At 34.4% G+C, this 13,796-nt stretch overlaps 4 protein-coding genes across 4 annotated transcripts; 2 read left to right on the forward strand and 2 right to left on the reverse strand.

The window, feature by feature from the left end:
* Nucleotides 1-45: 45 nt before the first annotated feature.
* Nucleotides 46-8,731, reverse strand: LOC145934072 (uncharacterized). Its single transcript, XM_083034296.1, has 3 exons — nt 8,234-8,731; nt 3,192-3,416; nt 46-2,806 (listed from the first exon to the last, which is right to left on the reverse strand). Exons 1-3 carry the CDS (start codon nt 8,310-8,312, stop codon nt 2,619-2,621), a joined length of 492 nt encoding a protein of 163 aa, XP_082890422.1. The 5' UTR covers nt 8,313-8,731; the 3' UTR covers nt 46-2,618.
* A 306-nt stretch (nt 8,732-9,037) lies between these two features.
* LOC145934068 (uncharacterized) lies at nt 9,038-11,053 on the forward strand. The gene is made up of 2 exons (XM_083034288.1): nt 9,038-10,410; nt 10,880-11,053. Exons 1-2 carry the CDS (start codon nt 9,261-9,263, stop codon nt 10,942-10,944), a joined length of 1,215 nt encoding a protein of 404 aa, XP_082890414.1. The 5' UTR covers nt 9,038-9,260; the 3' UTR covers nt 10,945-11,053.
* A 25-nt stretch (nt 11,054-11,078) lies between these two features.
* On the forward strand, nt 11,079-11,920 carry LOC145934344 (tetratricopeptide repeat protein 12). The gene is made up of 3 exons (XM_083034703.1): nt 11,079-11,321; nt 11,390-11,782; nt 11,850-11,920. Exons 1-3 carry the CDS (start codon nt 11,312-11,314, stop codon nt 11,918-11,920), a joined length of 474 nt encoding a protein of 157 aa, XP_082890829.1. The 5' UTR covers nt 11,079-11,311.
* On the reverse strand, nt 11,841-13,714 carry LOC145934069 (UPF0415 protein C7orf25 homolog). The gene is made up of 4 exons (XM_083034290.1): nt 13,565-13,714; nt 12,849-13,281; nt 12,226-12,746; nt 11,841-12,139 (listed from the first exon to the last, which is right to left on the reverse strand). Exons 1-4 carry the CDS (start codon nt 13,712-13,714, stop codon nt 12,053-12,055), a joined length of 1,191 nt encoding a protein of 396 aa, XP_082890416.1. The 3' UTR covers nt 11,841-12,052.
* Between the last annotated feature and the right edge of the window lie 82 nt (nt 13,715-13,796).

The following is a 13,796-nucleotide window of genomic DNA, read 5'->3' on the forward strand; positions in this document are numbered from 1 at the left end:
GACACTAATTGTAATGTGTGAATATAAAAAATAATATCTGAAATATTCAGTTGCAGAAAACTTTTAAAGATCTTTATTATTATAGTACAAATGACATAAATTATACAACAGAATATCTGATAGTATAAGAAACATTCATAAACATTACAAGTTCGAGTCGAGAAATCCTGCAACCGTAGAAACAACCAAATGATTTCATACTAAAGTTTCAAGCGACAATCTTTTTTTTCGAATAGCCTTAAATAGTGCTGCCTATTAATGTGCGAGAAATATATATGGAGCAAAAATAGAAATATATATCAAACATTGGTATCAGCAACAGTATGTAATATTTACACAAAAAATACTTTAATATTAGATCGTTTATTATGCCAAAAAAAATGCAGTGGTTCGTGATCAACGATAAAAATTCAGTCAATAATAATATAAATTACATCACAGAATCATGATTTAAAACTTAACGGAGCCACGCGTACACAAATTGTAATCGTTGTTAATATCTGGTTTTCCGACGAAAAAAGAAAACATCATCTGAACACACATGTCTGGCGAGGAACCAGAATATTCAATAAATATCTACTATGACTTTTTGTATAAACGTGGCTGCAATATATATAATAACAGTTACGGTATTCAGTCAAATCATTGAAATGTATTGACCTGATAACAAATAAGCAGACAGTATTAGCCATACTTTGGATCATATGATAAAAGTTAATTGTCGCCGTACTAAAATTAATGCAATAGTAATTCGCCAGTACTACTCGCCATTCTTAGATTTGTACTCGCGAACTATAAAAATATCAAATCTCGATCGAGATGGTCTGATTGACGACGACCAGACTCACTATACACCGAATAATTACTATGATTTAGGTTCTAGTGCATAAATTCTGTACAAAAATGAGATAGAGAGTACAAGAATAGGATGCGTATACAATATATTGGATGATTGCAAAAGTTCGTGCCCGATTTGAAGTTATTACCACCATCTATGCAAATCGGGCACGAACTTTTGCAATCATCCAATATATATATATATATATATATATATATATATATATATATATAACTCTCGAAAGTTTACTTTGTGTATTAATATTTCGCGAGGTTCCGGGGTGGGTGCTCGTACCTCATAAACGATATACAGATAATAAATCTTCCTATATATCACGATTAGATTAAATTACAGGAAATAGTTGTTGGCAAGAGTACGCATTCGCGAGTAGCGAGTGGAATATTTACAAACTTTATTACATCGAAGAAGTTAAAAAGAGCGTGGTACTTTTGGTATAAACGCAATCGCTTCCAAAAATTTCTTGCGGTTTAAAAGGTAACTCTGTCAAATTCACACGTTCATTATAGTTTAATAAAATATTTCACATTATATTATTATATATAGCAGAAAGTAAGTACTAATTTGAATTCGTAAATTTGGATTCATAAATAATTTGGTTTATTCCGTAAATATTATAAATGAGAGAAAGAATTACAAAGAAACAAGATATTCAAAACAAGAAATTAATTTAATTGTGATTAATGTATGATAAATTAATCGAAAAAATAATGATTCCTGGAAATCGCAAAAGATTTCTATACAAAATTTGTTCAATATACTTATCGTATTAAAAATACTTTATAGCTAAGAAATTTAATTATAACCAAGAAACTTAATTATAATTTAAGAAAATTAAAAGAATTTTAAAAGAGAAAAATTCACTGATAAATTCACCCATGCGTATTAATCACTTTACTCCGTTTAAATATACTGTAAAGAAAAATAAATGTAATTTTCTATAGACAATAATAGGGGGTAATAATGATGCAATATTTAATATATGCAGAATTATCCTTAATTTTGCATATAATGAAGATGGTGACGAAAGAAATAATCACTGCATTATTATATACCTATATTAATATTACGCAAAGTTTACTGACCAGCTTATTAATATCAATATAAAAAATTATGCTTAGTGAATGCTTAAAATTATCATAAACGTAGTCCATTATGCCATATCCTTTACAACCATCACATATAAAAATTCGACAACTAGTGCGAGTAGAAACGCTTTTATATACATATCTCTTCGACGAATGAAATAAACGTCAAAGTTTTGTCAAAAAATATTCCTTTATCTTAGAATTATAAATATATTTTTATTAATATATTTTTTTATATAATTAATTATATGAATTACATGAATTATATAATTCATATATTTTATATCAATCGACAAATATAATAATCTGTTCCTGTCCATAAAAGCGCAATTACTCGCGCGAGTGCGTCTTTGCATTTGGCCTCGTAAATTCATCTCGCTCCCCATCTCTCATACACTTCGTAGTTGAATATTCTCCGCTGATACTTGCATGAAATTACATGGTAATGTTTTCCTAAAGGTAAAACATACAAGCGTCGCCGATCGAATATATGTACGTGTATCAAAGTCTACCAGAACTCACCACCCGTAACTACGTATGTACTATCAAGAAAAGCGTACATTGCACTCGTTTAACCTCGCGTTTAAAGTTTTGGTCAAGTGCGTCTTTTGTACACGCGGTGTGTGCATCAGTTCGCGTTATTATAAAATTTTTCTCTTTTTCTTTTATATTATTTACGCTATCGGCGGATCGTCGTCGTCGTCGTCGTCGTCGTCTCTCGTGACTAGGACATTGCCGTAACGATTGTGACGGTACTGTCGAAATCGTTGCAGCCATTTGTATCGTCTCGCGCCGAAATACAGTAGTACACCGACTACTACGAGGAAGGTTGGTATTAGCAGACCGGCGGCTACGGAGCTACCTGAATCAAATTGATTAGGATTTTAGTCGCCAGCGATTATTGCTGCTGGTTATTAGTTTCGACGCTCGAATCCACGTATACATCGACTTTCTTTCCATCTTTATTATCATATCAGTGAATGAATAATCACGAAGCTAAACAATGTTATCTCTAATCGCGAGCTAAGATGCCCACAATCGAATCAACTACGTTGTCTGTCTTCCAAAGTATATTCTCGAAAAAATGATAAATTTTGTCAAAAAAAGAACTCCAGAATATTTCCATGCTAGCAATAGAAGACTCAATTAAATCTTTCAACAAGGTTTATATTTAAGGGCAAAGCAAGATTCAACGACGCATTAATTTGCTGCAATGTTTTTTTTTTTTTTCCACAGTGTGCACGTACCTCCTGACTCGGAATTAAGATCTGGTTTAAGGGTGGTAGCGTCGACACTCGCCGCCGCGGATGTAATTCTAATACATTCGCCATTAACTAAATGAAAATCTCGCTGGCACTCGCACCGCGGCTTCTCGCCGTTGATGCTTACACGGCATCTCTGGTTCTTACCGCACTGCTCGCTCCCGAGCGCCGATATATCGCACTCCTTCAAATGCGTTCCATCGCGGCTCTCTGAAAAGAATCGCCATCAATACATAAAAGATGAATGAATCGCCGAGGACGGGTTGTGTGATCCAAGCGCGGCGCCAGCATTCCTTGCATGCAAGCTCACAGTTAGTTCTGGACCTTTTATTCATGCAGCTGTATATTTCAAACGAATTAATAAAAGCAGAACACTTCTTCATTCAATATTAATTAATTTGACAACGATTTATGAAAAAATTGCAGAATCTCAAAAAATAATTATACTTACAATGAATATGTATTAGTAATGCAATTCTTGATTAAACATAACATATTTATATCAAAGTGATAAGTGGGAAAACACAAGATATCTCAGCAGCACGTTCCAAAACAGCTCAGGAAATAAGCATGCTGCGAGATCAACAAAGTACAGTGATAATCAATAAGACGAATCGTCACGTTCAAGTTATTTATAATTCACAATTCAAAAACAGCAAAGCTTCAACACGTTAAATTATATTCAATTAAAAATACTTATAATTATTTGCTGCGGAATAAAAAAATACATTTTGTTTACTTAACCAGAATAATGCTGCTACATTAATTCATAATTGTCAAATCATATTCAGATAACTGTAATAAGCACAAGACATTTTCAAAAAATTGTAGTTGCAATTTTTCTATAAGATATTGTTATTCACATAAAAGCGATAATTTTTGTAAACACATACAAGAAAAGAAAAGTGAAGAGAAGGTTTGTGCGTGAATCATGCTCTGATTATTGCAGATCATGCTTTAAAATATTCTTGTAAGAGATTAATCATTCCAAAACCACATTAAATACACACACATTCATCGTTTCAATATAAATATCATAAAAATATCCTGCATTTAGTAAATATAGATTTCGTGACATGTGCGTTATTCGAAAACTTTGTTCAAGATTGTCGAAATATACTGGCGAGAAGATAAAGCAAAGATAAAAAGAAGAGACGATTACTGAATGAGCGATACAACATATACATCGAATGCATATATCGATTATTTTTTCGTATAATTTATCATTATACGATGAGACTTAATCGAACGCGCCACGTTCCTTATCCCTCTCGTTATCATCGACAAACTGTTTCGTTATCTCGTCCAGAACAGATGACACAAAGGGGCACGAGAATGAATGACATTTTCGTAACTCTATCGAGCCTGCGTGACGCATGATTGGCTGAATCAGTTAATTGAGACGAATTCGTTTTATTAACAGTATACACGGGGGTTAACTGAGGCTGAGGATCAAGGGTATTATGGGACCTGTTTTTGATTTAAGTGACTGGTGTCGCATTAATTTTATAATATCATCCGACGTGATTTGTCTCGTTGAAATATCAACGTAATAGAAATATGCAGAAATGAACATCTTGTTACTACTCGTCCGTATATAAATGCATCCGTTGTAAAAGAAATATTACGTTGAAAAAAAAAGTTTTATTATTACGTCAACATTCTTATCATCGCGAATAAAATTAATATTACATTTATGATTGTAAATACGATTTCACGAAGCTGCCAGATTTTATATCAATCGTAAAATGCATTAGATATAATTGCAAACGTCAGATGCATCGACAGATTTACCGTCGCCGGTGTCAAGTTTCGACAATTTCGAAGATTCGAAGTATACCGTATTCGGTTTCGATTCGTTTATTGCATTCTCGTAGAATCGCGTCATCACACAATACGAGGGAGAGAACGTTTTTCCACGATAACGTCGTAAAATCGGACCGTTTGGGTGAACACAATGAGTCTGTTCATCTCAGGAAGTATCACAGCTGGCGAACCTTCGTTAAGCCGCATCAGAATCGGAGAATTACGAAGAAGAGACATTATTCTTATTGCGAGTTAAGAGAGATTATAATATATACTATTATTCATCATTTCCCCCCCCCCCCAAATCAGATTCGAAGCGAAACAAGAATAAGCGTAATCAAACAACCGCTTGAAATTGAAGCGGCTCGGAATTATTCGAGTGAAAAATAGCGATGTTTATTTGTAAAATCTTGATGTATTAAGATCTTTCATCGGAGTTTACAAAAAAAATTGCAAATAATACGTAAAAATAATATCATTAAATTAAAGAGTAAAAATTATGATTGACATTTAATATCGATATTTTGATGCAATTTAAACGGCAGTTATCGTATTTTTAATTATTGAACAATGTACTGATAACGACCAAATATACCAAATCAATATAAGTCAATGTGTTTCGAATAAAATGGAAGATATAAAATCCTATCAATTTACTGCTATTATTATCATGACAGATAAATAATCCGTCATCATTGATACAATAACCAGTAATAAAAAATCTAGATAAATAATTAATCGCTTGATATAATAAATAATAATTTTAAAAAAGAATAAAAGTAAAGAGCAAGTCTTGACGCGCACATTGTTAAAGTACAAATTCACGTTATGGCGATAATATCGTAAGACTTTCAAACTCTTACCCGAAAAGAAATATTCTTCGCGTGTTTTCTCTCAATTCCACATCAACTATCCAATTTCGTCGGACCGAATTTCGCCACGTAAACGCGAATTCACCCAAGGATTTCATGTGCACGCATAATACAATATCCCGCTGTATATTTTTTATTGCATATGAATTATATGTATACTCGCGTAAAACAGCAAAATCCTGTCTTTTGAAATTTATCAGAGGGCATATTTTATTGCAAATATTATTTATTTGATGTGCATATTTTTTTAAGAAATTAATGAGAAAGGAGATGCAAGAGAAAATGTGAAAGACGCGCTCTGTATCAAGACCGATACTGCCAAGTAAATTTATTTTTAACCTATATTATATATAGTAGGCAGTTTCGCGTTATTAATACTCTGTGTATGTTTTCATTATTGCGTGCAAATGTATAAGTAGACGGCCACATGCGGTATATGCGCAATTTAAATAAACAAACGTACAAGAGTGCAAGGTGGGCGGGGGAAGTCGTGCATTTCTTCGCCTACTGAAGGTGCTTAAAATATACTGCGAAATATATACGAAGTAATATGTTTGGTGTGTGCACATGCGAATACCGTTCTGTCAAGTTTTTTTTTCGATTAATTTTTTGCGAGCACACTTGTATAATCTTCTGGTTATTTAAATTAATACGAGAAATTTTATTGCTACGTGAAACGCGTTTAAGAGCGTTGTTTCCGATGATCGAACCGACACAAATATGTGATATTAATAAATGCGAATAAAACAGGACCACGTCGATACCACAAAATCGATTGCGATAGATCCACATGATTGATGTGTCATTGATTCTTGGGAAAAAATTCTATATATAAAAAAACATATCTTCCAAGAAGGATAAAAACAAACTATCTTCGATATATCATAATATTGATAGTGAAAAATAAGTATATATTGAGTAGTTGAAAATGTAATCTTATCTTCATAAGGAATATTTTCTTTGCTATAAAACGTCGGAAGTGGAGTTCAAAACGATTCATTTATCTCATATATAAACTGACAAAATATAAAAAAGAATGAATGCAATAATATGCACTCTCATATGTATGATAAAAATATTCAACTCGTAAATATAAGTAGAAGAAAAAAGCATGATTCGATATCTCATAATGAACTTATGCATCACGATGTCGATTTCTACCCCGAAGCTATACTAACGATTATGTCATGCAAGAAAAAGGTGTATCGAATCGATATAAATCGTAAGGATTGACAACGCAACACGAGATAAAAAAACTCAATCCATCTCCTTAAAGACATCATTGTAAATATATTTGCATTTGTGCACGTTTCGACGTCGTAATTATCCGGGAAAGTACGGAACTTTTGCAACGAACCGTTTCAAATTAGCTTTCGTAATGCGTCGAATAAAAACGCAAGAAACTCTTAATTAGATGCGCATAAGAATCAGTTCTAAGTAAGCATGGTGCAATGCGTTATAAAAAAATCAAAAGGCAAATTTAATCAGCATTTGATTACAAAAACCATATAATAACATATGCAAATTTCTTCATTTATATATGTTACACACATGTATATTTCAATATTTTATCATCAAATATTCAACTCAAGATTACGTCAATAACGACCATGCGAGCGAAAAATTTCCGTCGATTATATCAAATTTTTTCGAAATAACTATTTTTAGTTTGACTTTGTCAACAATCTTGGCCAATTTGCGCTTTTATCACATCATACATAATTATTGTAAAACACGATATCGCTAAATTATCACTATGTATTTCCTGCAATTTCCCGAAAGTCATTAAAAATACATTTCGCGGAAAAAAAAACTATAAATATATACGTAAATAAAATGTACTTGAAATAACTTGAGCAAGAATTACCGAAAGTGTATTTCAGTGGAAATTTCCTGCACAACAAAAAATGCATTTTCGACACTATATGTGAAATTGTAAACCGGAAACGCGTCACGTGTTGATCTCAATTCCATGTAGTAGTACGAAGGATTCTCTCTTTCTCTCTCTCTCTCTCTCTCATTTCTCAAATTGAAGATTTCGAGAAAGATGGAGATGAACGGCAGAAACAGAAAGAATAAAAGAGATGAGAGAGATGAGAGAGAGGAGAGAGAGAGAGAGAGAGGAGAGAGGAGAGAAGCAGAGAGAAAGAGAAAGAAAGAGCGGAAGAGGATTATTATGACTAAGCTGGGGTGACTGCTGTGGATTGCTCGGACGAACCAATTTCATGACCGCTCGCGCTTTAATTCATCAGCCAGACAAACGGAGAGAGGGCACCGAGTTTCTCTCTTACATTTCAACGCGAGAATATTTAGCGAAAATGAATGCTACGTATGTGTGTACGTATCTACCTGAACGGCCGAGCGTCGACAGGAGAGCGAGAATCGCTACGATGAGATAGCAGAAAACGTTGGTCTGTGCGGTCTGCATTTTCTCTCGACTTCCTTCCTATTTTCCTTGCCCGTCGTTGTCTCGCGACTCACCGATCACATAATAATAATAAACGAACGCGATTATTCAAAGGTCGCCCGCTACGCTCACTCGCGTCACGCTTTCTCTGTCGCTCTCTCGCACTTGGCGCCGCGTCGTCGTCCTCGTCGTCCTCGTCGTTGTCGTCGTTGTTGTTGTTGTCGTTGCGTCGGAAATGAAAAGGAAGAATGGCGTTCTCGAGTCCAACACCTCGCCGGTACAACGTTCAACGGACGCGTGTCAGCCGGCGGCGCATCACCGTTCGTCGGGCCGGCCGCCACCGCTTTTGACAGATAAATGCTACGCCGCGCGCCGCGGTACGCGTTCAATCATCTGTTATTAAACGACCATTTGCAATTGTCAGAGCCAATTGGTCCGAGGAGTCGCCGCCGTTGCCGGTCGCAGGCCTCGCGACTACAGCGCTTCGAGATCTCGAAACGCGTCACGTCACGTCGCAGCAGCGCAGCGCGGCAATTTTGAAATCGAAAACACTCCTTTGTTTCTATGCAGATTAATATTTACAAATCTGGTTCTCAATTTTCCAATTCGACACTATGTTATACACTTTTCAATATCCAAGAGACGCAATGCTAAATAATCTTTGAAAATATATAATAGATTTATAGCCTCGTGTGAATTCTAAAAGCAACACACACATTAGTCGCGACTAAAAAGATTTTTTTGTTTTGACAGATCGCACGGTTCAGAGAATATACACGATTTATAGAAATATTATAATACACTGGATGCGCGTATATGCATCTCGCTCGCCAGAGGACAGCTTGTAGAACGATAACAGCGGCACGTGTCGTATGTGTCATGGCGAATGGTGTTGTTAGAAACGCCGCAAATTGAGCGTCTCGTGTCGCTTGGTCGTAAAATTGACGTAACTGACTTAAAAACGCCACTATGAAGGAAGATTCCGTGTTAAGTTTCAAGTGGCAGAGCTTTCCGTCACACATGGTGGTCTCCCTCGACACCTGTTACGAGAAACAACAGTTTGTCGATCTCTCGCTTGTGTGTAAAGACAATACAATCCTCAAATGTCACAAGATGGTACTTGCCAATTCGAGCTCGTTTTTTCGCCGTTTAATCATGGCCAACGATCATCCGCACCCGATGATCGTCCTGCACGACGTCGAGGCCGACGACCTCAAGACTCTCGTCAACTTCATGTACTGCGGCGAGATACAGGTAGTTCAGAGCGAGGTTAGAAGACTGCTAAAACTCGCCGAGACCCTGGAAGTCACCGGATTGCGACATATTCCGTTGACGGTATTGCCCGGAGAAGGAGCCAACAACACCACGAAGGAGCACTGCGATGTATCGAAAAAGACCACCACGGTATCGCGATTAAAAGTAGAAGAAGCCAGAAGCTTGTCCAGCAAAAGTACCAGTTCTGAACCCGAAACAAATACAAAAACGCAGAACAAAGTACCCGTGCAGCCAAAGCTTATTCCACTGAAGATAAATCCTCACAAGCCACCGATTAAAATTCCTCTGGAGACGACGAAAAAAAAGGAAGAGATCAATATAAACGAGCTATGTCAACGATTGGAGAACAGCAATTCCGGTATCAGTATTGTAGACATTAACGATATGCCAAGTACGAGCAAAGGATTGCCGAATATACCTACACCACAGAAGAGAAAAGAATTCTCGGATCCTGTAATCAGTTGGCCACGTGTATTATCCACAATATCGACAGAAAAGCTACCGTTAAAAAAAATTCGTTGCATCATGGACGAAATAGAGATTACAACAGGAGACCCTTCTACTTCTGTACTAGACAATAAACAAAATGAGCCATTAGACAGGAGGAAAGTTAAGAAGAATTCCAATGAAGATCACAATATAAACACAATTTACATAAAGGACGAAATTGATATATCTTCAGACTTGGAAGAAGATGTTGACATGGATCCTCTTGAGGTTGACGACAATGATAATGAGAATTCAGAAAGCAGTAAAACATCCACGCAACATTTCTATCAACAGATGGTGCTCCGTTCATTAAGCAAAAATGCTCGTCCTCACACAGAATTTTCTGCTAGAAAAGGTTCAAACAGTTAATGTAAAATTTCATAAACTGAAAAAGAATTACGCACAAGTCTCATTTTTTCATGCAATATACTTTAATATTTATACGACATACATAATATTCATATAATACCGTTAAAAGTCTGAAGCAATTACTAACTGCTGTCATCTTCAATGTTTTTGTTTTGTTCAATATTTACAATTTACATAATTGTATTAATACTTTCATTATGAAGCAATGTAAAGCGAAACTTGTTTTACAATCTAAATCCTGTTTGAATAATATTTTGTAAATACTTTTATACACACAATGATTTGATTAATATACATAGGTATATTGAAATATTGACATAAATTAATTTATATTAATATATTGGTTACTTATAAATATATAATACACGTATAGCACTACACAAACTATTATCTATAGCAACCAACATTGTTATGTTTCTATGGAAACAAATTACTTGATATTTCTTTCTCTGTAGTGCGTCTGCCGATTTTTCCAATTGTTTCTACAGTTTTATATTTAAAAAATGGATGTGAAGAATAAAGTAAGTTGTGATAAAATAGAAAAAGCAAGTCACATTATTAATGAATTTAACCCTGATAAAAATGTAACCGAGGAAGAATTTCAAAATTTCATGCATCGTGTTACCAAAGTAGGTAAGGTATTCATGTAGTTGCGTACCACAAATTTATATTTTTCAATAACATTCCTTATTCAAGAAAAAATTGTCAAGAAGTTAGCGTCTTCTGATCCAAAGGAGCAAGAATGTGGACAAAAGTTAGCCGATGAAATTTTAGAAGGAAATGTTCAAAGGGAAATTTATGAAGATGGAGAAGTTAAAATTAAAACTAATCGATCGATAATTAATAAATATTCTTCTGAGGATAATTCCTCCAATGAGCCAAACAAGATGTCACGAGGTAAGTTATTTGTTTGGAGATTACAATACTGCTACTTAACATATGCAATAAATTATAAATTTATATAGAGATGTTTACGAAGAGTATGGAAGATGATGCTAAGAAACGAACCGAAGATCGTAAGATTAGAAATGAACGAGCAGAAACGTTAAAAAGAATTGCAAATGGTGCATTCAAAGAAGGAGATTACGAAAAAGCCGTGACTTATTTTAGTAAAGCATTAGAACAGCGTAAAGATTCGTCTGTATTATGGAATAACCGTGCGTTATCGTATATGCATCTCGGATTATTCGAAAAAGCCTTACACGATTGCGAATGGGTGTTAAAACTGAATAATTCAAATTTAAAAGCTCTTTTAAATAGCGCCAAATGTTATATGAATCTTGGGAACAGGGAGAAGAGTAAAGAATATATACAAGTAGCCAAAGAAAGGAATCCTTATTTCAACAAATTTATTAATGGTATTGTTGAATATTTTTAAACAATTTAATTTTGTATTACTTCATATAACTATTTCATATTTTACAGAATTTGAAGAAAATTTAGAAACAGAATTTAACAAGTTCAATATTCAGGTAATTAATGACAATGAAATATAGTAACTTTTTTTAAAGAGATAATTTCAAATATTGTTTCAATGTAGTATAAAATAATATAATAAATTAGTAATAAAAGTATATTTGATGTGTCAGTATATATTTTGTTTGTAATTGCCTAAATAATAAGTAATATCAAAATGATTCTATTTTCGTTGCATTACCTTCTTTCATTTCTGATAGAGATCTTGGCTCATGTAAAAAAACTGTACACTCAATGCCCTGGAAAAATATAATATCTGTAAAATATTATCTCAAGAATAAAGAAAGATAATAATTCTGTATAATGCATGCTGTATAATGTTTACCTGCATACGTGCCGCTCTTACAAATCCTTCATTAGCAGAAACAGTGATACTTTTCATATTTTCGCCCGTTGCGAAAACTATTCGCGATCGATCTTTAATTTTGCCACCTAAACGCAGTTCCATTACTCGACCAGTGGTTATATCATCAACAATTGGAACATTTTTTAACAATTCGTGAGCACGTAGCGTCTCTTTTGGACCACCAATGACATCAATGATATTCATAAAATTGTTATATGCTGTCTGGCAAACTATAAGTTCTTTCTCACGAAACAAATTTTCCAGGATTGGTTTTATGGGATGTTTCCTTTCCATCTCTCTTTGCTGTGTAAGCAGCGGTTCGCGATAGATATAATTATTATATCCATTAGACATATTCGTAACATAAGCCAATAGCGTTGACACATCCAGATTCAGGAGTTTAATCTCAGTTGAAAGTATAGATGTATTTAATGAATGCAAATCCAAGTCCTGTTCAGAATCATCTGTAGATTCTTTCAGCAAATCCAGTTCATCGTGTTCTACCTCCAAAAGATAAATATACAATAAATATATATTAACTAAATTATTTTTACGCACTTATTATATACATATAATGATTTTTTCTAGATATTTATACTGACTGTTTAAATTCTCATGCTCCATATCTATTCTATCTCCTTCAACTATAATGCCCATTTGCTCTAAACGCAAGGCTAGAGGAATCTCTACTCCATAAGCAAAGTGAAATATCACTTCTGGCGGTTTATAATGATATAAATGGCATTTGCTGCACATAAGATACGAATTAGCTTGATCCAAAGCAGATTTCTGTCCATATTCTCCATTACCAAGAGATATCAAAGTTAATGCTCTAGCATTCCTGGCTATAACCTTCACCCATGAAGCACCATTGTTAGACACTATATCAACTTCCAAACGTGATTTCTGATGTTTAAAAGGTTTCATGACACTGACAAGATTCTTGGCGCAGGACAATCTAGCCACTATAGCATTAAGGTGAATCAGATTTGTGCTCTGTAAATGTTTCTTCTTCAAATTTCCAGAGCAATGCACCTGTGTAAAAAAAAGAAAATTATTTATCTGCTAGTAAAATTTGTGCAGATCTATTCTATCATAATTGATTAACTGTCAGTGTAGCTTCAGATTTTTGTTTACATCTACAGATTTTATTATTATCTTAACTGTATTTTTTTCACTGTCTGTTTTTACAACAAGCTAAATATATGTACATTATGTAGGTTTAATAAAAAAAAAACAAGAGGACAAATTATTGATTGCAATGTAAACAATGTAATTAGCCACTACTCAATTTGACAGATCAATCAAAAATGCTTACTTTTTCCAGAAACTTCATCTCTTGTTGAATCTTTCGTATAAATTTCTCAATCCCGTCGATCTTGTCGATGAGTTTCAGTCGCTCGATCATACTTCGAGCACTGGCGATTTTCTGCTCGAGGCACCGAAACAACTCGTCCTTGTCTTCCATCGTCGTCGCGAATTCTCCATCAGCGATCGTAGAAGCGCGATCGAATCTTTTCTATCGTCGCACGTGATAATTCCGTGCGGTG

This window comes from Prenolepis imparis, unplaced genomic scaffold (genome assembly GCF_030444845.1).
Source record: "Prenolepis imparis isolate NDT839.2.m4 unplaced genomic scaffold, iyPreImpa1.0 SCAF_3, whole genome shotgun sequence".
In the NCBI taxonomy this organism is placed as follows: Eukaryota; Metazoa; Arthropoda; class Insecta; order Hymenoptera; family Formicidae; genus Prenolepis; species Prenolepis imparis.

Bases quoted from the DNA above. Each gene is read 5' to 3' on its own strand.
- LOC145934072 (XM_083034296.1), bottom strand. From the start codon at position 8,312: ATGCAGACCGCACAGACCAACGTTTTCTGCTATCTCATCGTAGCGATT. The intron at 3,417-8,233 runs GTAGATACGTAC...GATTCTTTTCAG, and splicing joins GTCGACGCTCGGCCGTTCAG to AGAGCCGCGATGGAACGCAT. The intron at 2,807-3,191 runs GTACGTGCACAC...AATTTGATTCAG, and splicing joins TCTTAATTCCGAGTCAGGAG to GTAGCTCCGTAGCCGCCGGT.
- LOC145934068 (XM_083034288.1), top strand. From the start codon at position 9,261: ATGAAGGAAGATTCCGTGTTAAGTTTCAAGTGGCAGAGCTTTCCGTCA. The intron at 10,411-10,879 runs GTTCAAACAGTT...CTTTCTCTGTAG, and splicing joins AGAATTTTCTGCTAGAAAAG to TGCGTCTGCCGATTTTTCCA.
- LOC145934344 (XM_083034703.1), top strand. The intron at 11,783-11,849 runs GTATTGTTGAAT...CATATTTTACAG, and splicing joins TTTCAACAAATTTATTAATG to AATTTGAAGAAAATTTAGAA.
- LOC145934069 (XM_083034290.1), bottom strand. From the start codon at position 13,714: ATGGAAGACAAGGACGAGTTGTTTCGGTGCCTCGAGCAGAAAATCGCC. The intron at 13,282-13,564 runs GTAAGCATTTTT...TTTTTTACACAG, and splicing joins AGATGAAGTTTCTGGAAAAA to GTGCATTGCTCTGGAAATTT. The intron at 12,747-12,848 runs GTCAGTATAAAT...TTTTGGAGGTAG, and splicing joins GGAGCATGAGAATTTAAACA to AACACGATGAACTGGATTTG.